The sequence below is a fragment of the Salmo salar genome, chromosome ssa03 (genome assembly GCF_905237065.1).
Source record: "Salmo salar chromosome ssa03, Ssal_v3.1, whole genome shotgun sequence".
In the NCBI taxonomy this organism is placed as follows: Eukaryota; Metazoa; Chordata; class Actinopteri; order Salmoniformes; family Salmonidae; genus Salmo; species Salmo salar.
Window position 1 is genome coordinate 9,580,202 of NC_059444.1, and position 25,612 is coordinate 9,605,813.

At 40.8% G+C, this 25,612-nt stretch overlaps 2 protein-coding genes across 2 annotated transcripts in view; one reads left to right on the plus strand and one right to left on the minus strand.

Annotated features, from left to right (window-relative positions):
* Positions 1-200: 200 nt before the first annotated feature.
* rab18 (Ras-related protein Rab-18) lies at positions 201-8,053 on the minus strand. The gene is given in 7 exon segments (NM_001139788.1): positions 201-1,949; positions 2,834-2,900; positions 3,149-3,270; positions 3,614-3,686; positions 7,041-7,102; positions 7,312-7,367; positions 7,909-8,053. Coding segments are annotated over 7 exon segments (621 nt in total). The 5' UTR covers positions 7,977-8,053; the 3' UTR covers positions 201-1,776.
* Positions 8,054-22,333: 14,280 nt separating this feature from the next.
* LOC106598107 (probable G-protein coupled receptor 158) overlaps positions 22,334-25,612 on the plus strand; it is a 114,925-nt gene continuing 111,646 nt past the window's right edge. The window contains exon 1 of the mRNA XM_014189180.2: positions 22,334-23,907. Within this exon, the coding sequence (XP_014044655.1) occupies positions 22,988-23,907 (920 nt within the window). The 5' untranslated portion in view covers positions 22,334-22,987. The remainder of the gene's footprint in view (positions 23,908-25,612) is intronic.

The window sequence follows — 25,612 nt, forward strand, 5'->3', positions numbered from 1 at the left end:
CATTCAATACAGTTCAACAAATAAGGACCTTTGGACTGTATTAAAAAGATATGATTGCCATAAGAAAACAAATAGTTAAAGAATACCGGTATGCGCATTCCTCACAACAAACATTCAGCTCGTAAAAATAGCCTATTGCAGTAAAGAAATAGTGCTCTCGAGGCTACTCGAACAACAAACTCAAAACCAGAACATTCCTCTTCTTCCCATTGTCTTTTATTTCAGTTTGAAATGATACAAAATGTCCATGTCATGACCGAGCACAACACCACTTACAATGTGTCATTTGAATGTTATAGATATTCATAAGGTGATTCATGGATGGAAAACACACCGACTTAAAAAAAAAAAGTCAGACAAACTGAAGATACAACAAATAAACAGGATAATTATTTAAAATTCAAAATAGCTAAACATGCAACCAACATACTGTATATCTTGCTACAGATATACAGACTCAAATCTGTTTTGACAATGACTTTTTGCATGTACGTGTGGTGTAACATGTGTAGCAAGATATATGTACATGTGGTGTAACAACTAGACAGGCATGAGAGAAAACTGTTGGGCTGATCCATGTAAATTCATCCCTTTTCCAGACCACAGGATCTACTGAACATCCATAAGCATGCTTGAACTAACAACCATTATGTAATAAGAAGGCTTGCTTGATTGAAGGTCCAGCTAGGTCAGAATGAAACCAAGCTTTTATTATTATTTTTTTTTTAAAGAGCGAGAGAAAAAAGTTTATTTCGCAATAGCTTTAATAATAAACGTAACTTTCTTTCCCCCTTCAACATTTGCGCCAGTAACACCTATGGATAGGCACATCACTAGGCTATATCAACGCCACATGGACTGGGCGTGCCAAGACGTAAAGCATTGCATGCATGTTCCCACATCAGGAAATAAAAAGTGGAAGAAAATATAAATATTTAACAGCTTGGAATAGAGAAATTACCAAGTAAATAAAATGGAAGGGGATAAAAAAAAAATATATATATATTACAATTGTTGTCAACCAGTGGGATACGTTGGTAAAACCAACTGTGAAGCGTACACACAACGTCCATGTTAAATGTCTATGACTAGACACACAATGCGTGGTGATGAATGCCTGTCAGCTGTTACGAATTGCTTATTGGGGGAGGGGGGGGGGGGTTATAGGCCTACAAACACTAGCTAGGACAAAGTGAAGGCGCGTGGAAGGTCTGAAGCCCCACCCCACATGGAAGGAGTCTCCCTTCATCTATTGGTCCTACGGTAACCATAGTTAAGGCATGCAGATCTACTCATCAAGTAGAAAACTTGACATAAATAGCGAAGGTATTTGCGGTATAACTTGGTAGGTATTTGACATGATGTATTGATCATATTCATAATGTATTGCATAAACGTGTAGCAGAAGGTATTAACTATTATATTGTAGAGAAGACATTTCCCATTTCACCATGATGTGTTCGACAAGACGTATATGTGACTTGGTGTGGTTAACAACAAACTTGATAGCTAAAACAAAATGTACCTCCTTTAGCATGATATTTTATACATGATGAATATCAACTGTGTTGTTTTCAACACAACGTAATGCACTGTGACAACTGACTGGCGGTACAGGAAGAGTGCAAACCGCAAAGTCCCTTTCTACCGAGACCTCGGAAGGTGCAGATGAACCCTTGTCGTGTCTCAGTATATAAACACACACAGTATATTAACGGACTCTTAATATCCTTCTCAGGTTCTGGTTTCCAATATGCCGTATGGGATGGTTCCGGTTTACAGTACGGAGCAATATCCTCCACAGCCTCCAGCCCCGCGCTGCTCCTGGTCCTCCAGCTGGACGCCCCGGGGCTGGGCGTTGCTTTCCCAAAGCCCTGGAGTCTGGAGAATCTTCTCCACCAGCTCCTCGAAGGCACACTGGACACCATCCCGCGTTTTAGCACTGGCCTCTGCCAGGGTTGAAGAGCACATTAGTGTTAGGGGGATGCATCAACAAAAACTCACTTCAAAACTATTTTAGGTCCGTTTCGAATAAAATGGGAGCAAAAGTGACAGCGGCTATACGTTTTCAGACTATTTCAGTTTAAGTCCCAGTAGCTGATTTTTAATGCGACAAAATGTGTGCATGACAAGTTACAACGTCGGACTGGGATGGGTTTCTTCCCCCACAGAGTGATGTCTGATTCACCCAGTCCATACATTAAGGTCATTTTCTAAGGAGATATCTTTAATCTTGATTTTCTGACATATGATGATGATCTTGATTTGGGTAATTTAGATTGACATGTGTAGACATACACATTCAGCGTTCATAAAATATGAACGTTCGCATCAAGAAAAAGTCATATATACACACACACACACACCACACTGGGCACTGTGTAGCCTACACGGCACATAGAAACAAAAACATTACCCTTTTCCATAAACCTTTTCCAAAACCTTTAATTTAGTCATTCTAAAATGGAAAGTCTTCAGAAATGCTATAACCTAATTTCAGGAGTCAAATGGAGCTGGGAAATAGAAACAAAAGTAGACATGGGTTTGATAGATGATTGACTGCAGATTTGCGATCGTAATGCAATTCTCCTGGAAGGGCTGCATCCTTCAGTGTTGTGCTGACAGTGGAGATTAGGAATGTCAAAAGGAGAGTTACAGGATGACATCTGTGCTCAAATTCAAGAGTCTGCACACTGTTGTAAAAGCTAGTGTCCAACTGGTATTTACTCACCAAACGGTGAAAGAGATCTTTATGTAGTAGACCCCATTAACTTGAGTATCCGGGTTCTTTTACTCAGACGCCCAGCTATTTTACAAAGACCAAAGAACTTACCAATAAAAAGCATGGAGTGTTTCCTTGCGAACTTAAGGCCTTCGTTTCGGTCAACTACACGGTTTTCCTGAAACAAAAAAACTGAATTGTCAAATTCAACAATGGGTTCACATAACAGGTGTTAAGCCTGTGGAATTTGTAACAGCATCAGATACAATACCAGCAACACAAAACATTGCTAAGTGATACAACTTTATTTGTTCCATTCAACACTGGAGAGAACAATGGCAGCTAGGTGACAATATAAGAGAAGCACAGCTCAAAAACAGATTCATGCCAGACAGGTAGTGACCCACGATGCACTGGGACACCCACCTCCTTATCAATCTTGTTCCCAACCAGCATTTTGACGAGGTCGTTCCGTGTGCAGTACGTCTCCAGTTCGTTCAGCCAGTTCTCCAGCCTCGTGAACGTGTCCCGTTTAGTGACATCGTACACTAACAGCAAAAGAGAGGAGATTAAGTGTCTGTACCTCATCAATATCTACAATTAAAATGTGTTATACAAGCGCGCAGGGGGGGGGTACTGAAATCATAGTGTGGAGGTCCACAGTACTAGAGGTTCAGAATTGAGAATGTGAGTTGAACGGAGTATTTGAAATAGGCACCTCATTTTTGGGAGACCAAGGGCTTCTCAGAGTATGACTGCTTTGTCATTTTACATCATCATGTAGAAGATTGTATGGACAGGAGGAACCTGATCCTAGATCAGCATGCTTGGTACATACGGCTCCAGACGTGATACTATGTGTTAACCACTGTTGGTCAAACAAACACTCACCCAGTATGACTCCCTGTGCACCACGGTAGTAGCTGGGCGTCAGGGTCCGGAACCTCTCCTGTCCTGCTGTGTCCTAACAGGCCCAAAAGTCAACAACAACCAGTGTCAATGAGAGAAAGCAGTGTGTCAATCTTCAGCATTGAACACAGAAACGGTTACCCATGCCATGCCAGCGTCAAGAGGAATTAACTTCGTAGAAAGTATCAACACGCAGCATTATGGATAGGAGTATTAACACAACCTTTCAATTAGTTTATGAAATTAAAAAATGTTGATGAGTCACAATTATCAAATTTTGATGAGACTTTGAAGAGCTTCACGTTTAGTAAATACAAAAACAAGTCAATCTTCCCAGGTCCTGCTAGGGTCGTGGATTTCACTTTGGGAGGCCAACCTTCCACTGTCATATCTTCTCTATGCGAAACATTATACAATAGCGCCATCACATGGTGTAATCCCATGGTGCGTGCAACTCTATCCTTGAACAAGCTGTTCTACAGTGCCTTCAGAAAGGAGGAGGAGTCACATCCTTTGACTTCTTCCACATTTTGTTGTGTTACAAGGTGAGATGAAAATGGTTTTGTCAAACATCTACACATACACTATCTTGATTAGATAAGTATTCAACCCCCTGAGTCAATACATGTTAGAGCCACCTTTGGCAGTGATACAGCTGTGAGTCTTTCTGGATAAGTCTAAGAGCTTTCCACACCTGGATTGTACAATATTTGCAAATTATTATTTAAAAAAAATGATACATCTTTGTTCTGTCAAGTTTGTTGATGATGGCTAGACAGCAATTTTCAAGTCTTGCCATAGCTTTAAGCCGATTTAAGTCAAAAAGTGTAACTAGGCCACTCAGCAACATTCAATGTCATGGTTAAAAAAATAAAAAATAAAAAAAGTTAACTGGCTTGCCTAGTTAAATAAAGGTTAAGAACAAATTGTTATTTAAAATGACGGCCTACCCCGGCCAAACCCGGACGACGCTTTGCCAATTGTGCGCCGCCCTATGGTACTCCCAATCACAGCCGGATGTGATACAGCCTGGATTTGAACCAGGGACTGTTGTGATGCCTCTTTCACCGAGATGCCGGGCCTTAGACCTCTGCGCCACTCGGGAACAACTCCAGTGTATCTTTGACCTTGGGTTTTAGGTTATTGTCCTGCTGAAAGGTGAATGTCTCCCAATGTCTGTTGGAAAGCAGACAACCAGCTTTTCCTATAGGATTTTGCCTGTGCTTCGCACGGTTCCGTTTCTTTTCATACCAAAAAAAAAACAAAAAAAACTCCCTAATCCTTGCCGATGACAAGCATACCCATAACATGATGCAGCCAACACCATTCTGGAAAATATGAAATACAACACAGAGTACCAAACATAAGACTTTCTATTCAGGACATAAAGTACATTTCTTTGTTGCATTTTTTTGCAATATTACTTTATTGCCTTGTTGCAAACAGGATGCATGTTTTGGAATATTTGTATTCTATACAGGCTTCCTTCTTTTCACTCTGTCAATTAGGTAAGTATTGCGGAATAACTACAATGTTGTTGATCCATCCTCAGTTCTCTCCTATCACTGCCATTAAACACTAACGGTTAAAAAAATTTAAAAAAATCACCATTGGCCTCATGGTAATGAACACTGAGCTGTTTCTTTCCTCACCGGCAACTGAGTTAGGAAGGACACCTGTATCTTTGAAGTGACTGGGTCTATTGATACACCATCCAAATAGTAATTAATAACTTCACCATGCTCAAAGGGATATTCAATGTCTGCTTTTAATTTATTTTTTTACCAATAGGTGCCCTTCTTTGCAAGGCATCGGAAAACCTCCCTGGTCTTTGTGGTTGAATCTGTGAAATTCACTGATCGAATAAGGGACCTTACAGATAATTGTATGTGTGGGGTACAGAGATGAGGTAGTCATTAAAAAATAATTTTAAACACCATTATTGCACACAGAGTGAGTCCATGCAACTTATTGTGACTTGTTAAGCAAATGTTTATTCCTAAGCTAATTTAGGCTTGCTTATAACAAAGGGGTTGAATACTTCATGACTCACATAATTCAACTTTGACATTATGGGGTAATGTTTTGTAGGCCAGGGACACAAAGTCTCAATTTAAAACTCAGGCTGTAACAACAAAATGTGGAACAAGTCAAGGGGTGTGAATACTTTCTGAAGGCACTGTACGTAGTTCTTCTGAAATAGTACATCCTGGGATGTATTCAGGGGCAGGAAAGGAACAAACATTTTGAAACATAGGTTACCTCCTATCTAAATGTACAATAACATGGACTCAAGGACAGTCGCGTTGCGTAAAAGAATCAGAAAATGACAATTTGCATTTCAGGTAAAATAACAACCCAATGTCCAACCCCCAGGTCAAACTAGCTAGCAACAGCTAGTTGGCTAAATGTCCATTAACGTTTCATGTGTATTTCAAACCTGCAGCCAAATGAATTGGTTCAGGCTCATATTTTAACCAGCATGTCCTTTTTGCGTCTGGTTTGGACAGACGAAATCAAAATGCGTGTATTGACTCATTTTCAAAACCTTTTTTTGTGCCTGCTGAAAACAACCCTAATGTTGGAGCAAAACAAACATATGTTTTTCAGTGTCTTTTAAAACACCTGAACAAAGTGGATGTTGTTAAACAAAGTAACTGTAAACAAAAAAAACACTGTTTAGCCTCAAAACTAATTTTGATATCATAGATGGTCAGTCCATAGCTATATGCCTATGATGCTATGCCTATGTTGCTGAGAGTGGTTACATTTATCCGTACCTGAACAAGTATCTGTGCGTTATAAAACGCTCAGAAAGCTCTGATTCAACAAACTTAAAAAATATATATGTTTGTTTATCACCAAATATGGAGTTTTGTTGAGCAACCATCTTCATTTACTCCTGTTACAACTGGTATGTACTTCCAACAAAAGGTCTAAATAAAAAACATACTTGCACCCGAAAAAAAATAAGCCTGTTTAGCACCTCCAATGTAAATCACTCATTACTGCCACACACAGGTCAGAAGTCTACAACAGGCATTTTTTAGTTGCTTGTACATTTTATTTTGACCTTTGTTGGAAGTACATACCAGCCGTAATAAATGAAAATCGCTGCTCAGTGAAACTCCTTATTTGGTGATACTTATTTTTACATTATAATGCTTGCAGAGCTGGTGAATGAGAGTGAGTCAGAGCTTTCTGGGCATTAGAGGTCTATAACACATAGATACTGGTTCACCATCAGTTATTTACCAAAACAGTGGCAACTTGGTTTTTGTTTGCACTGCAGATTGTTTCTTTAAGAATGTGAATTTCCTGGTGTTCACTTCACAGCGTACATTAGCCACACCTAAGAAAATCAGCCTAACTACAGTTTGAATAATACATTACATTTTCATACACTTACCCAAATAGCAAGCTTGGCACTGTTCCCATCCACTGCAATTGTTTTTACTTTGAAATCCACACCTGCATCAAAAAGAGGGAGGCAGGAGCAGACTCAAGTGGTGAACCATAAATATGAATAGCCTAATGTGTGACATAACAACATTCCATTGTCACATTGGCCTAGCAACGGTGTCAAAACTGCTGTTAGAGTGGGAATTCTGTGTTTTCCCCTTCCCATTAACAGTGCACTGGGGCATACTCCTTTGATGGTGGAGATCCTTTAGACTTACCTATGGTTGCTGCTAGCTCTGGGTCAAAAGTATCATCTGTGAATCTCAGGAGAAGACTGTTTGGGGATAGAAGGGCAACACCATGTCTGAGAGCAGGCATTTTAACACTGACACACCAGATATAGGCTACCTAGCCCACAACCTAGAAAAACTATTTAGTTAGTAACTAACAAGGGCTGGGGTGGGTTTGCCACACACCACCAGTTCCAGATAGCTAGCTAGTAGATCAACCAGTATCTGGGCAAACGAGAAGGATGTGACAAGAACTCCTCTGTGCCGAGAAAGCTAACGTTACTCGTCGTCTCGTTTGCCCAGATACTGGTTCTGCTAGACAAAGATAACTAACTAACACGTAGCTAGCAATTTGCCAGCAAATATTTAAATAATCATCAAGTAAGATGATAAAAAGCAAGTGTAGGAAAGAGATTTTCATTTCCAATTCAAAGGACAAACGGATACAGCTGGTTATACAGCTAACGTTAGCTAATGTGTTAACTAAGAAAAGTTACAGTGTAGCTGACGTTAGCTCAAGATAACGTTAGTAGGCAAAATAGCCTTCCTGTAGTGAGCAAAACTTCAAAACAAAGACTATCTTACCTTGACTTTCCGACACCACTCTCACCAATTATCAATATTTTCAAAGTTGTCAACACGTCGTCGTCCATATTTCTTACGTTTTTCTAAGCTGTCTTTTAATCAGTTTTTTGGGGTGTTTGTCTGACGTTGACAGTGCGATTTTCGGCTTGGCGCTATGACCGCTACAACAGTAACGAAGCACTTCCGGTTCGTTTTTTTTCCTCCAAAATAAGAGTACTATCCTGTGAACTGTGTAAAATGAACACTGTTCATTAATTGTGAAGGCAAACATGATCGAAAATACGGAAAAGTTTCAATATATATTATAGTATATTAACTTGTCTCACACCTTGGTTCCTAGTGAATACACCCCTGGATTTTTCTTATGGAACATACATATTGCTGTTACAGTGTAGGAACCATAGTTTAGGTCCATATTTACCAGGGGACCTTCCTGTTTAACCAGTATGATGACTATATTCAGTATTGCCAGTAAAAGGGTGAAGCTAAATCACATGTGCTTATCAGTCAAAGTCTCACTGATATGCATATGAAACATTCTCAGAGTAAATTCAGAAAACTGGGGTTTTGTTTTACACCCGTGCTTTGTGGCAGCCGGTACTTTGTACTTGGTTGTGATACTTTGTGCTGCCTCACTTGTTCTTTGGGCATTTGTTTTTGTGACGCGGTTGCGTTATATTCAATATTGCCTCAGTAAAGTGCTTTGTCCACTCATCTCTGCTCTCCTGCGCCTGACTTCCATGCACCAGCTACACCCACCATTTGACAAAATGACACATTTGTTGTTGACTAAATGTATCCTAACATAGTTAATTAATAACTAATACATGAACAAATGGATTTTGGATACATTGTAATAGTCAGTCAATTTTAGTAGTAATATTTAATGTGACTGCTCATTTAAAAAATATTTAAAATGACTGCTTAGAGACAGTGGATGCACTATGAGAGATCAACTCACTAACCAACCACGCACAAGATGCCAACAACATCCTCTTTCTGTCACACCCTGATCTGTTTCACCTGTCCTCATTATTGTCTCCACCCCCTTCAGGTGTCGCTTGTTTTCCCCAGTGTATTTATCCCTGTGTTTCCTATCACTCTGTGCCAGTTCATCTTGTATGTCCAAGCCTACCAGTTTTCCTGCGTTGCCTTTTCTCCTTTTTCTAGTCCTCCTGGTTTTGACCCTTGCCGGTTCTGGAATCTGTTACCGCCTGCCTGACCATTCTGCCTGCCTGGCCAGCTACTCTGTACCTGTCACGACTTCCGCCGAAGTCGGTTCCTCTCCTTGTTCGGGCGGCACTCGGAGGTCAGCATCGCCGGTCTTCTAGCCATCATCGATCCATTTTCCATTTGTTTTGTCTTGTTTTCTCACACACCTGGTCTCAATTTCCCTCATTACATGTTGTATATTTAACCTTCTGTTCCCCCCATGTCTTTGTGCGGAATTGTTTATTGTAAGTGTATGTGCACGTCGTCTCTGGTGCGCGATGGGTATTGTACCCATTTTTGTTCTGGTTACCGGTGGTTTTTAGAATAAAACTGCTCCGTTGATTACCCAGTTTTGCTCTCCTGCACCTGACTTCCCTGTCGCCAGTTACGCACTCCCTTACAGTACCTCCTGGACTCTGATCTGGTTATGACCTTTTGCCTGTCCACGACCATTCTCTTGCCTATTGCCTTTGGATTTATTAAACATCTTAAACTCCAACCATCTGCCGCCTGTGTCTGCATTTGGGTCTCACCTTGTGACATACTTTCCTACTAACATTACCAAGATCAGGGTAGTGGTTTCTCTTTTATTAGAAGTAATCAAATTAATCCCACACACCTGCAACTTTTTTTAAATTACAAAAGAAATTACAATTGACTGCTTACAAATGAAATGTCAATGTTTGGTTGTCAAATCAGATTTTTTTTTTTAAAACCATAAAATCATAAAAGGGGCTTATTTAGCGCACCTACAGGCTTAGGGTACAGTGGTATCCTTTAAGCTCACTTATGACTTTTCAAATATTACGTAATGCCCTTATGAATGACGACCTATTTGAGCGTCGAAAAGGAGGCTTTTAATTAGTGAATTTAAAATACTCATAGAAATAATGGAGTATATATCAAACATTTAATTTCAACCTAAGGCACAGTATCTCAACATCTGTGGCATTACTGATATCAGAACTATTATTTTTGTATTTTATAATATATAATATTTCTGCCACTAAAATTAATTTTATTAGACTACATTTTTATTTGAATAAAAAATATAATACAAACCTGAATGGCTTGAGTCAGTTTCAAATTTAAAATGTGGACAGTTCAGGAATAATATATTTTTCAATCATAGTCCTATTTCATTAGGCCAAGTTGTAATGGATGGATTACATAAACTAAAAACGAAACATGTGTTGGTGTTTACTAATGAGTTTTTAATGTTTAAAATGTGTTGGTGATTATTAATGAGTTTTCATTGTTCAAAATGTGTAGGTGATTACTAATGAGTTCTCAATGTTTAAAATGTGTAGGTGATTACTAATGAGTTTTCATTGTTTAAAATGTGTAGGTGATTACTAATGGGTTTTCATTGTTTAAAATGTGTAGGTGATTACTAATGGATTTTCATTGTTTAAAATGTGTAGGTGGCTACTAATGAGTTTTCAATGTTTCAAATGTGTAAGGTAAATTGCCAGAGTAGATTTGTCGTGGTAAACAAAGAAATACTTTATTTTGGTTGCATGGAATGATTGTCAAACAGACAAGCCTGCACATGACCTTGCTGTAAGCAGGACCGGTAATACGGTGGCCAATAATGATTGCAACTGAGTTCCGCTGTGCGTGTGATCTTAGCCTGTATTGACGGTTTAATGAGAGATCACCTGGCGGTGAAACAGTGACCAATAATTATTGCAATTGAAAAAAAAAATAACTCTGTTCAGCATGGCATTTACTACTACACGTTTGGTATGCATTTCAACCATTTGTATCATTTTGTACCAGTTTCATCGCAGGTCTTTTATTTTGAAAGGGAATCACAGAGATCACTGCCTTATTCTTGCAAGTTCATGCTTTTACTTGCTAAACTCAGTCAACTTCTGTTATGTTCCCAGAATGCATTGTGAACATCAACGGTCCAAACATTGTGCACTGCTGAAGAAAAAACACAACAGTGCATTAATAATGTAGAAAACAGTCTCAATAGTTGTGTCATATGCAAAACGGAGGAGACCCATTTCAACTATGAGCAGAGTCACTATCCTGGCCTCCACAGCGCTTGTTTTCTCATGAAAGTCCAGATGAAAGGACAGAGACAATGACCAGCAGAGTGGTAGTGACTGAGGCAAGCTGTCAGCCATTAGGCCTATAGGCTTGTTCGCTTCTTCCTGTTAAACAGCGAAGTCAATGAGTCAGCACAAGTACCAATGTGGCTTACAGTACAAATCTCAAATGAAAACAACCAAACCAATGCTGCTTTAGATGACAATTGTCTCTCATAAAAGCCTGGCACACTGCAAATTCCCAGATCAGATGATGCTGTGTGATTGATTGACAGACTTAAATCCGTCTTCGAACACAGATTTTAAAAGAGACAAGATGTTTGCTATGTCTTTCAGCCTGGTCTCATAGACTACACGTAACATAATAAATGGAAATCCGGGACACTCAAATTAGTATGATAAGTTACATTTGGGATGGTTACATAACACAGAAGGTTACTTAAGGCAAAAATGAAAGAGGGTGGTTGGTCGGGGTGGATGGGTAACGTGAACGTCGAGCAACCAAAAAGGTTGCATGTTTGAATCTCATCATGTACAACTTTAGCATTTCAGGTAATTAGCAACTTTTCGACTACTTACTACTTTTAGCTACTTTGCAACTACTTAGCATGTTAGCTAACCCTGACCCTAACCTTAACCTTTTTAGCTAAACCTTCCCCTAACATTAAACCTTTAACCTAACTCCTAACTTTAACCCTAACCCCTAGCCTAGCTAACGTTAGCCAGCTAGCTAATATTAGCATTAGCCACCTAGCTAAATTGGAATTTGTAACATATACGTTTTGGGTATTGGGTATGAATGTGTTTCATCACATAAGATATTGTGTTGAAAATAAAAACATCTGTTCGCAAAATCCACATTTCAACAAATGCTGTCTTACACTGAAACAAAGCATTTATTACAAGAATATTGTTGTTGTATAATTAACCATTGGTGGTATAGGTACAGTATTGTGTGATTAATCTGTAAGGATCCTATAGGGTCAGTTTAGATAAAATAGTACTTTAATAATCCCTTAAAGGGAAAATGTTGCACCAGCTAATACATACAGTACAACACCAATAAATACACAAACAAGAAATCATCAATGGATATTTAAAAAAAAACGATCTTGTTAAAAAGCCTCATAACATAAGGTAAAAAGGATCTGCGGAAACATTCTGTTTTCTCATAGCTAATATAAATATGTCTGCCATTGCACTGCGTTGCTCCAAGCAGATACCGTGGTTGGTGTTGGTCTCTATGCTATTGAGCATCTTGAAGATCTGCTTATCCAGAATGGGCTCTAGATTGTCCTGGTGGGTGCAGACGATAGAACCAGCTTTCTTTGATTTTGTTCAACTTGTTAGCATCATCTGTTGTGATGTTACCACCAGCAGATCATACTGTAGAACAAGACACTAGCCAAAACACTGTTATGAAACATATGGAGCATTTTTAGGCAGACATCAAAGGATCTTAGCTTCCTTGAAAATAAGAACTTTTTTTATTTTTAAATACTCATTTGTCGTGATATCCAATTGGTAGTTACAGTCTTGTCCCATCGCTGCAACTCCCGTACGGACTCGGGAGAGGCGAAAGGTCGAGAGCCATACGTCCTCTGAAACACGACCCCGCCAAGCCGCACTGCTTCTTGAGACACTGCTCACTTAACCTGGAAGGCACTCACACCAATGTGTCGGAAGAAAACACCATACAGCTGGCAACTGAAGTCAGCGTGCATGCGCCCGGTCCGCCACAAGGAGTCGCTAGAGCGCGATGGGACAAGGACATCCCGGCCGGTCAAACCCTCCCCTTACACAGACGACGCTGAGCCAATTGTACGCCGCCTCATGGGTCTCCCAGTTGCAGCCAGCTGCGACACACCCTGGGATCGGACCCGGGTCTGTAGTGACGCCTCTAGCGCCTTTGACCGCTGCGCCACTCGGGAGGCCGGAAAAACAATAACCTTTTCTGAGCCTTTTCAAAATCTATGGCGGTGTTCTCCATAATATGGTATATTGCAAAGTAGAAGCATATCTTCATGATGCTCGCAACACTGTGGGGTTAATTTATAATGCTAAACAAAACATTGTTATTATGACTAGGGTTGCAAAAATCCAGGAACTTTAAACACATGTCGTGGTTTTTCAGAAATCCTGGTTGGATGATTCGGCATTTCCTGCTTATTCCCTCCTGATTCCATGAATCCTCCAACCGGGATTTCAGGAAAACCAGTGAATTTATTGAAAGTTCTAGGAATTTTGCAACCCTTACGATGATCAGAAATACTTATTTGATTTTGACAATCAAACAATCAAATAAATGAAGGTCTTTCATAAATAAGAAACCTTTGAAATGGCAACACATGGAGAACGATAGTGGAGCCAGAATCACCACTAGAGAGCAGCAAACGCTTGACTGTTGCTCTGCAGGATGTGGAGGCATAGGACACTGGTAAATACTATTTAAACCTGTATAGGACACGGGTAAATACTATTTAAACCTGTATAGAACACTGGTAAATACTATTTAAACCTGTATAGAACACTGGTAAATACTATTTAAACCTGTATAGGACACTGGTAAATACTATTTAAACCTGTATAGAACACTGGTAAATACTATTTAAACCTGTATAGAACACTGGTAAATACTATTTAAACCTGTATAGAACACTGGTAAATACTATTTAAACCTGTATAGAACACTGGTAAATACTATTTAAACCTGTATAGAACACTGGTAAATACTATTTAAACCTGTATAGAACACTGGTAAATACTATTTAAACCTGTATAGGACACTGGTAAATACTATTTAAACCTGTATAGGACACTGGTAAATACTATTTAAACCTGTATAGGACACTGGTAAATACTATTTAAACCTGTATAGGACACTGGTAAATACTATTTAAACCTGTATAGGACACTGGTAAATACTATTTAAACCTACAACATATCAAAACTAATGACAGAGAAACAGCAAGTGCGTGTGTGTTTGTGTGTGTATAAGCCTTTCGTGTGTGTGTGTGTGTGTGTGTGTGTGTGTGTGTGTGTGTGTGTGTGTGTGTGTGTGTGTGTGTGTAGGTAATCTGTCACAGCTGTGGAAGGGGGGTGGGTTGTGATGTTGTGCTAGCACTTCCAAGTTCTCAGGAGGCTTTTTCTCCTTCAACAAACTGTGATTTTATACCTGTCTGTTCACACTTTAGTCGAGCCAGACTGCTCACGTCACTACTGCACCTCTCAACACTCCATCACATCCATCTGTGGGAAGACTGGCCGCTATTTTCAACTGACCTGTATTTTTCCTCTCATACTCCTCACAAAAATTACACATTTCTTGAGTCACTTGATTGACAGTGATATGAAAGGGATTTATTAAGAAAGGTGTTCCTGGAACATGTGGACCGATAGGCTTCAGTGTGTGTGTGTGTGTGTGTGTGTGTGTGTGTGTGTGTGTGTGTGTGTGTGTGTGTGTGTGTGTGTGTGTGTGTGTGTGTGTGTGTGTGTGTGTGTGTGTGTGTGTGTGTGTGTGTGTGTGTGTGTGTGTAGGCCCACACAATTATACAGGTCATGAACAATTGCTGACCAGCGATAAATAATGTTACATTTAGGTAAATATTATCATCACCTTGCTCCAATCTTTGGTAATGAGAAGACTCTAAAGATGTGTGAGTCATGTACCGAAACAAGACACTTCGGCTCAATGTCAGTGACAAGACCCTGATGGTAACAGATCATCTGAAAAGTATAGCGATAGGGAGAAACAAAATAAATAAAATAATGGGCCTTTTGCAAATGAAGCCATTCTTCGTGAAATAGACTACAGTTCTGCATTATTATTGAGGGCCTAATAAGATACTGTATAACTGTAGTGAAGACTACGTTGTTATTGAGGGCCTAATACGATACTGTATAACTGTAGTGAAGCCTACATTATGTACCTGAACATCTACTCTGTGAAAGTGGAGCCTCAATTTAGTCCGGTAGGGGAGGTAGTGGGACAGTGTGTACCGTCTAATCCACCAATGACTCTGGGAAATTCTACAAAATAATGTCCATTGAGGCTATAAACATTTGACAACGGATACCATTGTTGATTTGTATAGGATGGGGTAAGTTTACCTGCAATGCCATAAAACCCCTCTGATGGTTTGGACAGGCAAGTGGCCAGGGAATACGATGAACACATTCAGCAGTAGCTTTAAAGCAAGGTACACCTTGGGGGATAGCGTGACAGACAGATGGTGTTCTTGCTAAGGTTTTCTGCATCTCTGATGGTGTGGAGGAATTTTCCACTTGCGAAGAAGAACAAAGCAAGGCAAAACAAGAAAATTATCAGAAAATGTCAGTACCAGTCAAAAGTTTAGACACACCTACTCATTCAAGGGTTTTTTCTTTACTTTTTACTATTTTCTACATTGTAGAATAATAGTGAAGACAACAAAACTATGATATAACACATATTGAATCATGTAGTAACCAAAAAAGTGTTAAACACATTTGAGATTCTTCAAAGTAGCCACCCTTTGCCTTGATGACAGCTTTGCACACTCTTGGTATTCTCTCAACCAGCTTCATGAGGAATGCTTTTCTGTAATGATGGGGCGGTGAGTCGGAAGCAGGTGAAATGTTTTAATAAAACAAAAAAACAAGAACACGACACTAACATACGGCAGTACGCCGATACACAAAAACAATACCAACTGGTGAGTGAACATGGGACACTGACATATAAAGCGGAGGAAATGATGAAGGTAATGGAGTCCAGGTGTGAATAGTAATGATTCACTGGTGCGTGTAATGAAGAGTGCCAGGTGTGCGTAATGATGAATCTCAGGACCGGTGGTTAGTACTATGGCGATGTCGTATGCCGGTGGGGAGGAGCAGGAGCAGATGCGACATTTTCCAACAGTCTTGAAGGAGTTCCAACATATGCTGAGCATTTGTTGGCTGCTTTTCCTTCACACTGCGGTCCAACACATACCAAACCATCTCATTTGTGCTGAGGACGGGTGATTGTGGAGGCCAGGTCATCTGATGCAGCACTCAATCACTCTCCTTCTTGGTCAAATAGCCCTTACACAGCCTGGAGGTGTGTTTTGGGTCATTGTTCTGTTGAAAAACAAACGATAGTCCCACTAAGCACAAACCAGATGGGAGGGCATATCACTGCAGAATGCTGTGGTAGCCATGCATGTTAAGTGTGCCTTGAATTCTAAATAAATCACTGACAGTATCACCAACAAAGCACCCCCACACAATCACGCCTCCTCCTCCATGCTTCACGGTGGGAACTACACATGCAGAGATCATCCGTTCACCTACTCTGCGTCTCATAAAGACATGGCGGTTGGAACCAAAAATATCAAATTCTGACTCATCAGACCAAAGGACAGATTTCCACCGGTCTAATGTCCATTGCTCGTGTTTCTTGGCCCAAGCAAGTCTCTTCTTCTGATTGGTGTCCTTTAGTAGTGGTTTCATAGTTTTGATGTCTTCACTATTATTCTATAATGTAGAAAAAAGTTTTAAAAAAGAAAGAAAGAAAAACCGTTGAATGAGTAGGTGTTTCGAAACGTTTTACTGGTACTGTACATATATACATTTTCAGGACGGACAAATGCTTTCAGTGTAAACTTAAATGACTGAAACCATACATAAAGTAGGTAGAAAGATAATGGACCTATATAATTTCTATATACAGTTGAAGTCGGAGGTTTACATACACCTTAGCCAAATACATTTAAACTCAGTTTTTCACAATTCCTGATGTTTAATCCTAGTAAAAATTCCCTGTCTTAGGTCAGTTAGGATCACCACTTTATTATAAGAATGTGAAATGTCAGTACTTTGCAAGGTTGCTTGGGGTCATTGTCCATTTGGAAGACCCATTTGCGACCAAGCTATAACTTCCTGACTGATGTTTGAGATGTTGCTTCAATATATCCACAAATTTTCCTTCGTCATGATGCCATCTATTTTGTGAAGTGCACCAGCCCCTCCTGCAGCAAAGCACCCCCACAACAAGATGCTGTCACCCCCGTGCTTCACGTTTGGGATGGTGTTCTTCGGCTTGTAAACCTCCCTCTTTTTGCCTCCAAACTATGGTCATTATGGCCAAACAGTTCTATTTTTGTTTCATCAGACCAGAGGACATTTCTCCAAAAAGTACGATCTTTGTCCCTATGTGCAGTTGCAAACCGTAGTCTGGCTTTTTTATGCCGGTTTTGGAGCAGTGGCTTCTTCCTTGCTGAGCGGCCTTTCAGGTTATGTCTATAGGACTCGTTTTACTGTGGATATAGATACTTTTGTACCTGTTTCCTCCAGCATCTTCACCAGGTCCTTTGCTGTTGTTCTGGGATTGATTTGCACTTTTCGCACCAAAGTATGTTCATCTCTAGGAGACAGAACGTGTCTCCTTCCTTAGCGGTATGACGGCCATGGTGTTTATACTTGCGTACTATTGTTTGTACAGATGAACGTGGTACCTTCAGGCGTTTGGAAATTGCTCCCAATGATGAACCAGACTTGTAGAGGTCTACAATTTTTTTTCTGAGGTCCTGGCTGATTTCTTTTGATTTTCCCATGATGTCAAGGAAAGAGGCACTGAGTTTGAAGGTAGGCCTTGAAATACATCCACAGGTACACCTCCAATTGACTCAAATTATGCACAAATTCTGCTTCGCTGATGGCCCGACCGGCCCATGCCACACCTCCTGCCATGCTCACCACCTAAGCCCCCTTTTGATCAATAAAAAACCCTGAATATAGAATCATATTCATTCATTCATATTCATCTAATGCATTAAATTAGCATCTGCTTGATTCCTTGATAGCGTAAAACTCAAGTAAAACTAAATTGGGATGTGCCCCCTCTTAAAACGACATGTACAATCTCAATGAGATTAATGAATGTAAATAAAATGTACATTATTATGGAGTAAATGTTCAGAAGTCCTACAGAGCAATGCTCCAATTCTGATCAAAACTCCTCTTGCTCTCTTGTCTAAATAACAGATGGAAAGGTTTGTTGATACCCTCTATAGACATTTCTGTCAGTAAATAACATCTGCACACACACTTCCCAGCTCTTTTAATCAAGCCCCTGCAGTTGGACTGGACATAGTGATTGATCACTGTTGGGGGCCTGCTTTGACCGTACCCACCAAAATGAATGTTTGAGAATGTTTACTACAGTACTTTGAATTTTATATCCCTGGCTATCTGTGTATGTCCCTTCCTACTTCAAAAATATTATATACAGTACTCATGTCTTTTGGTCTACTGGACTGTTGATAAAATAAAATATATATGCGCTAGATAAAAATATTCCTAATAAGTAGATTAAAAAAACTAAATCTAGACCAGGGATCATCAACTAGATTCAGCCACAGATCAAATTTTTCTTGAGCGGATGGTCAAGGGGGCTGGAACATACAGTGCCTTCGGAAAGTATTCAGATCCCTTGACTTTTTCCACTTTGTTACGTTACAACCTTATTCTAAAATGTATTGATTAAAAACAATCCTCTACACACAATTCCCCATAATGGCATCACAATTCCCCATAATGACATAACAATTCCCCATAATGACAAGGCGAAAACACATTTTTGCAAATGTATTAAAAATAAAAAACTTAAATACCTTATTTAAATAAGCAATAAGACCCTTTGCTATGAGACTCGAAATTGAGCTGAAGTAAATCCTGTTTCCATTGATCATCCTTGAGATGTTTCTACAACTTGATTGGAATCCACCTGTGATAAATTCAATTGATTGGACATGATTTGGAAAGGCACACACCTGTCTATATAAGGTCACACAGTTGATCGTGAATGTCAGAGCAAAAACTAAGCTATGACATCGAAGGAATTGTCCGTAGAGCGCCAAGACAGGATTGTGTCGAGGCGCAAATTATTTATGGAGCATTGAAGGTCCCCAAGAACACAGTGGCCTCCATCATTCTTAAATGGAAGAAGTTTGGAACCACCAATACTCTTCCTAGAGCTGGCCGCCTGGCCAAACTAAGCAGTCGGGGGACAAGGGCCTTTTTCAGGGAGGTGACCAAGAACCCGATGGTCACTCTGACAGAGCTCTAGAGTTCCCCTGTGGAGATGGGAGAACCTTCCAGAAGGACAACCATCACTGCAGCACCCCACCAATCAGGCCTCTATGGTAGAGTGGCCAGACGGAAGCCACTCCTCAGTAAAAGGCACATGACAGCCCGCTTTGAGTTTGCCAAAAGGCACTTAAAGACTCTCAGACCATGAGAAACAAGATTCTCTGGTCTGATGAAACCAATATTCAACTCTTTGGCCTGAATGTCAAGCATCACGTCTGGAGGAAACCTGGCACCATCCCTACGGTGAAGCATGGCGGTGGCAGCATCATGCTGTGGGGGTGTTTTTCAGAGGTAGGGACTGGGAGACTAGTCAGGCTCGAGGCAAAGATGAACAGAGCAAAGTACAGAGAGATCCTTGATGAAAACCTGCTCCAGAGCACTCAGGACCTCAGGCTGGGGTGAAGGTTCACCTTCCAACAGGACAATGACCCTAAGCACACAGCCAAGACAATGCAGGAGTGGCTTTGGGACAAGTCTCTGAATGTCCTTGTGTGGCCCAGCCAGAGCCCGGACCTGAACCCGATCGAACATCTCAGGAGAGACCTGATAATAGCAGTGCAGCAACGCTCCCCATCCAACCTAACAGAGCTTGAGAGGATCTGCAGAGAAGAATGGGAGAAACTCCCCAAATACAGGTGTGCCAAGCTTGTAGCGTCATACCCAAGAAGACTTGAGGCTGTAATTGCTGCCGAAGGTGCTTCAACAAAATACTGAGTAAAGGGTCTGAATACTTACGTAAATGTGACATTTCCGTTTTTAATTTTTTTTTATAAACTAGCATACATTTCTAAAAGGCTGTTTTTGTTCTGTCATTTTGGGGTTTTGTGTGCAGACTAATGACAATAAGGCTATAATGTAACAAAATGTGGAAAAAGTGAAGGGGTCTGAATACTTTCCGAAGGCACTGTAGATGTGCGTCATGTAGATTTGTCTCATGTAGGTGTGCGTCATGCTCAGTATGACATCTCCTTTGCTGTATAAGCTAGCTGTGTGATGTGTTTACCACCCTACACCTTATCAATTCGAGGTTTATAATTCAAACAGTGTCTGTCTTTGACACCCAGTTGCTGCTGTGATGGTAATCCCCCTTTCTATCATAAAAGGGAGTGTCTCTTTAATCTGGTGGTTTAGGGCTGAGGTTTGTCTTATTCTTTGACATCGGCATTGCAAAAGTATGTATTATGATTTATGAACACAGAACAGATATTAATTGCATACATAATGTAAAGATCCCATCTTCAGAGTTGCTCAGTGTATAATCAGATGAAATCTGTTGTGACACTGCTGGTTTTTAGAAGAAGTAATTGCAGCAGCTAGGTCTGCAGTATTTGGGGTGAGTTACACAACGCAGTGTGAGGCAATCCTACGCTCAATGAAGTGGGTGCTCCTGATTATACACTGAGCAACTCTGAACATGGGATCTTTACATTATGTATGCAGTTAATATCTGTTCTGTGTTCATAAATCATAATACATACTTTTGCAATGCTGATGTCAAAGAATAAGACAAACCTCAGCCCTAAACCACCAGACTAAAGAGACTCCCTTTTATGATAGAAAGAACATTGGAAAGAACAGGACTTACTGGAGCTACCTGCCTCTGACCTGTATTCTACAAAACGTCATTTTCAACAAAGTTTGAATGTAATTAAAATATGTCATTGAAATATTCAAGTCAAACGCCATTTCAAAAGCAGTTTTAAACGTAAGTCAGAAGTAGTTTTTTTTTTTGGGGGGGGGGGCGGGGTCTAAAGAATCCTTTGGGAACATAGAGTCTACATCCCAAATGGAACCCTATTCCCTATATAATGCACCTTTAAAAAATTTTTAAAATGAACTATGGGTTAGGGGGGTCAAAAGAAGTACACTTTGTAGGGAATAGGGTGCCATTTAGGACGCAGGCCAGAGAGTGAAGGTGAACGCTTTACTAGTAGCGCTGCTACTGCTGCTGTCAGGAAGGCCCCAGTCGTAAGGCATGTAGAAGATGCACAAGACGGCCATGAAATATTCATTAGGCCATAAGAGGTTGTAGTGCTTACAGGAGAGGAAGATTAAATGGAGGGGGCATCAGGAGTCTGTATGCACTGGGAAATACTGTCAGTATAGAAATGAAATGGATAAATATGATATCACTAGGGTACAGCATGGGTACAGTAATCTGTGATTATAGGAGGATTTGGATAAAGGTGTAGGTGGTGAGAAAAAACAAAGATGCTGACTTGTAGTCTGTACCGCAGTCAGCAGCATAGAAATGGAATGAATAGAACATAGAAACAAACATCCAGACAAATTGGATGCTTTCTTTCTTTTAACAGTAATCTGAAAAGATTACTGAAGTGATTCATTTTCAGACCTTTGAAGATTTTTCTTTGCTCTGTGCTAATCATAACCAATTACCTTTATTAGTACATTGTTATGAGTCCAATGCATTACACTATGTTCTCCATTCTATATATCTGTCTCGTGGAGCTGAACCTGGGACCAGTGTATTTGGGGCCTTTGCGGTCGTAACCTCTGTCACCATGGTAACAGCACGTCACCCCAGGCAGCTCTCCTGGAACTGGCTCTTGATAAAGCCCACAACACAACGAGGCACAGCTGTATTTAGAAACACAGATATGCAGGCACACCCATAGGGTACAGAGAAAGCATGACACTATAACATGTCACTCATTTAGCAGATGCTGTCATCCAGACCGACTTACAGGAGTGAACAGCATACATTTTCATACTAGTGGGAATAGAACCCACAACCCTGGTGTTGCATGTGCCATGCTCTACCAAATGAGCTAAACGCTCATGCACTTTTGTCATTATTAACTAAAGATATGGGCTATGTTAAAACTGTCGGACATTAGGCTACTGGACAGTTACCATGGCAAATACAAAATAATAGGGACTATTCCATCACCTACAAAAGCCCAATTAAAACCCTGCACGTTTCACTTTAGTAGTCACGCATAAATCCGTCACTGTGCTTTCCCCTCCTCACGCGCTACTTTCAGAACCGGACAGCTCCCGACAGCTCGCTCCACCCATATTATCCCACCTCTCAAAGACGATTGGCAGCAATAGCAGTCACACACGCCTGTCTACGGCTGCATTCACACAGGCAGCCCAAGTCTGATATGTTTTTCACAACTAATTGGTTATTTTGACCAATTACGTCAGATATTTTCACAGCAGATCTTTTTCAGAGCTGATCTGATTGGTCAAATGACCAATTAGTGGAAAAATAAATATCAGAATTGGGCTGCCTGTCTAAACGAAGCCTAAGACACTTCAGGTGCCCTATGCGATATTGGGAGGGATGGGATTTTGAAAGCAATTTGCTCTAGCCTTCCCTCTGTTTTCACTCTAATTCTACAGCCTGCACTAGGAGGTTTGATACTGGCGGCTTGAGTGTTAACTCGCCCATGGAAAGCGACCACCGGAGCTCACCGCTGCAATAACTAACCCTGTCTTGGCAGTACGAGGATTGGCTGACGCTCGGTTGCAGAGCATGAACGGCTGTTGAGGAAGCGTCTCTCTATCACGGACGAGCATGTGAGCAAGTAGCCTACAGCTTTTGATAGTATCGTTTAATGGCACCTTACGTTATTGAATTGGGATGATACTAATTCATCTCCTAGTAGGTGTCCATTAGCCTATCAATTTAGTCACTGCGCGCAAGTGGTTGGTTTCGGTTATGCTCAATGGAGAGCAAACTGATTCTTCACTCTGTCGGTAAAAGCAGTCACGGTATGGCTTTTTTTCTTATTCACCTGCTTCTGCAAATGGGACTCGTTTTCGGATCTAATTATGGGTATGTGGAATGGTCGGATAACGACAAAGACGCTGAAATACGATCGAAGAACCCCACTATGTACAGCACTCAAAATATCAACAAGGAATCGATGCACCATCCAACTTATTACCCAGGACCCTTCACGGAGCGCACCATTGTCGCGCACAAAATCGAAGAGGACCTGCCTAGGGTGGTAACAGCTTTCCTGCACACGGGAGACTCGTCGGCTCTTGAACAAGTCAACTGTTCTCGGAGGTATGAGTTGAGTAGCCTCCGCGGTGGAACCAATGTGGCCTCACACTATTTTCTCCATAGCGTGCTGGACACCATGGCGCACGCAACCAACTTTCTGAACATGATTTTACAAGCCAACAGGTCAAGAGAGCACAGCCTTCGGAGGGATATTCACTGGTACCACGCACTGGTTCGGAGTATTCTCGAGGGGGACCCCAAAATTCACAGGGCAGTGGTTACATTCCATACTGATGCTCCGACGCCGGGTCCCCATGTTTTCCTTCAAGCGACAAGAACTGAAGGGGAAGTGGTTCTCCAGGACCTTTCCAACTCCGCTCACCACCATCTCAAGAGCAGGAGCCCGGAGTCTGAGTGGTTTAACGAGTTCAGGGACCGAAAAAAAACGTACATGCAGAGAAGGGCGTCGAGCCGAGACCCTGTAGCCACTCAAAATGGCTACATTCTCGACAAAAGTCAAATCAAGTGGTCTGCGCCTTACCTGGAATGCGAGCATGGGAATTTCGTACCACACTGGCTACTCACCTTGTCTGCAGGGTTCTATGGGCTGAAGACAAATTCCGCGCCCGAGTTCAGGTGAGTAGCCTATAGACTAAGGGACCTGGCTGTGACTCATGACTGTTTGTTTGAAAGGAACACTAATTTATCTTATCAAATATGTTATTGTAGGCCTGTCTCAGTTGTTGCAGTCCTGACAGTGCGCATCCCGCGCTTTAAATCAGGCCATGTGCATGGAAAAGGGCCCCAAAAATTCCGTCAACACAAACAGTAGGATAAAGCTGCTTGCCACAGCAAAGTTGTGTAGTTTACCGTACTGCATTTTGATCTACATAAGTGACTTTAGAGCTATCCTCTAGTCGGATGCGTATGGATAGTTTCCACAGACCTAGCTGACTAAACTCAACTCCATTGTGAAGGAAGTTTCTGATGAACTTAACCAACGGAGAAGAGCAGAGACGAGACTTTGTGGAATTCAGCTCTGACTACATCGATTCGCACAAGGTCAATACATTATTGTGGAATGTTTACCTTGTAGGCTACCTATTTTTGTCATCTGTAGTTGCGTGCCTTTCTTTGTTTGCTGAAATCCATATTTTTAAAAAAAATAAACGTTCATGAAATAGTTGCTCTGGCAACTCAGCGCAAATGCGCATGGAGCCCACCAACAATGAAACAGTCGATGGTTGTATTTGATTAACGTTTTATTAACAATACTGTCCATGATTAACCAACACTACTGTCCATCGAAAACAGCTCATGTCTATTGTATTCACACTGTAGGCCTCTACCCTCCATTTTTGAGGAATGTGTTTGCTGTAAAAAAAAAAAAAACATTTTTTTTAAAAAACCTTTGCCTGCATGGTTTAAAAAGCTGTGTTTGCTGCGTGAGTAGGTTGGTGCATTAGGAAATACAACAAATATGTCACATTTCAAGGTCCAAGTGTGTACAAACATCTATTTAGTCATGAATGAATTATAAAAGACCACTTTGAATTTCAAGTCCACTTTACTCCCACTTAAATGCAAGTGCTGTGTCTACACAATAATTCCAGCATGTTAGTTTGTCCCTGAGCTTTATTCATTTAGACAAGACTACATACTGTAAGTTTAGTCCGTTTCGGTCATGCCTTTAGCATACATGCAAGATCATCTCAAAGCTGTTGCCTGAGCTGATCCCAAAACATTTCCCAAGCCCATATCACTAAGCCAGGAGCTCTGTTATGGAGTGCTGCAGGTACAGCAACATTTAGTTCTAAACAGGCACCACAACTGACTACTAATTCACTTCACAACTCAGCTGATTTATGAATATCAGTGATTGGCTAAATTGCACATACCTGCTTTCCCAGGTATTCCATGTCAAGGGTTACCCACTCTTTGCTCTAGTCTCTTGTTGAAACCTCTTAACCGATCTGAAGGGTTTTGATAGGTCTCTGCAATGGGCTAAGATCTTCCATGGTGCTTGATCACACTTACCCAGGCAAGGGGATCAAACAGAGGCCCATCTGTAGGTCATTGGATTAGGGTTCCGCCTGAAAATACAAAAAGACCCCTGCTGTTGCAGACAGCTACTGTATGGTTCCGGCTTAGCAAAAAATCACGGCTATCAACCCTTTCTTTCTACTTGCATTTGGTATTTGATGTGTGTATTTCTGTAATTGCTTTAATTCATTGCTCATCTGTAAAAACAGACCTTGGTCTCAGTATGACTCCCTAATAAAATAAAGGTTCAATCACAAATAATGAAATCCAGGTCAACCTTGGAGTTGCTTTTGAAGAC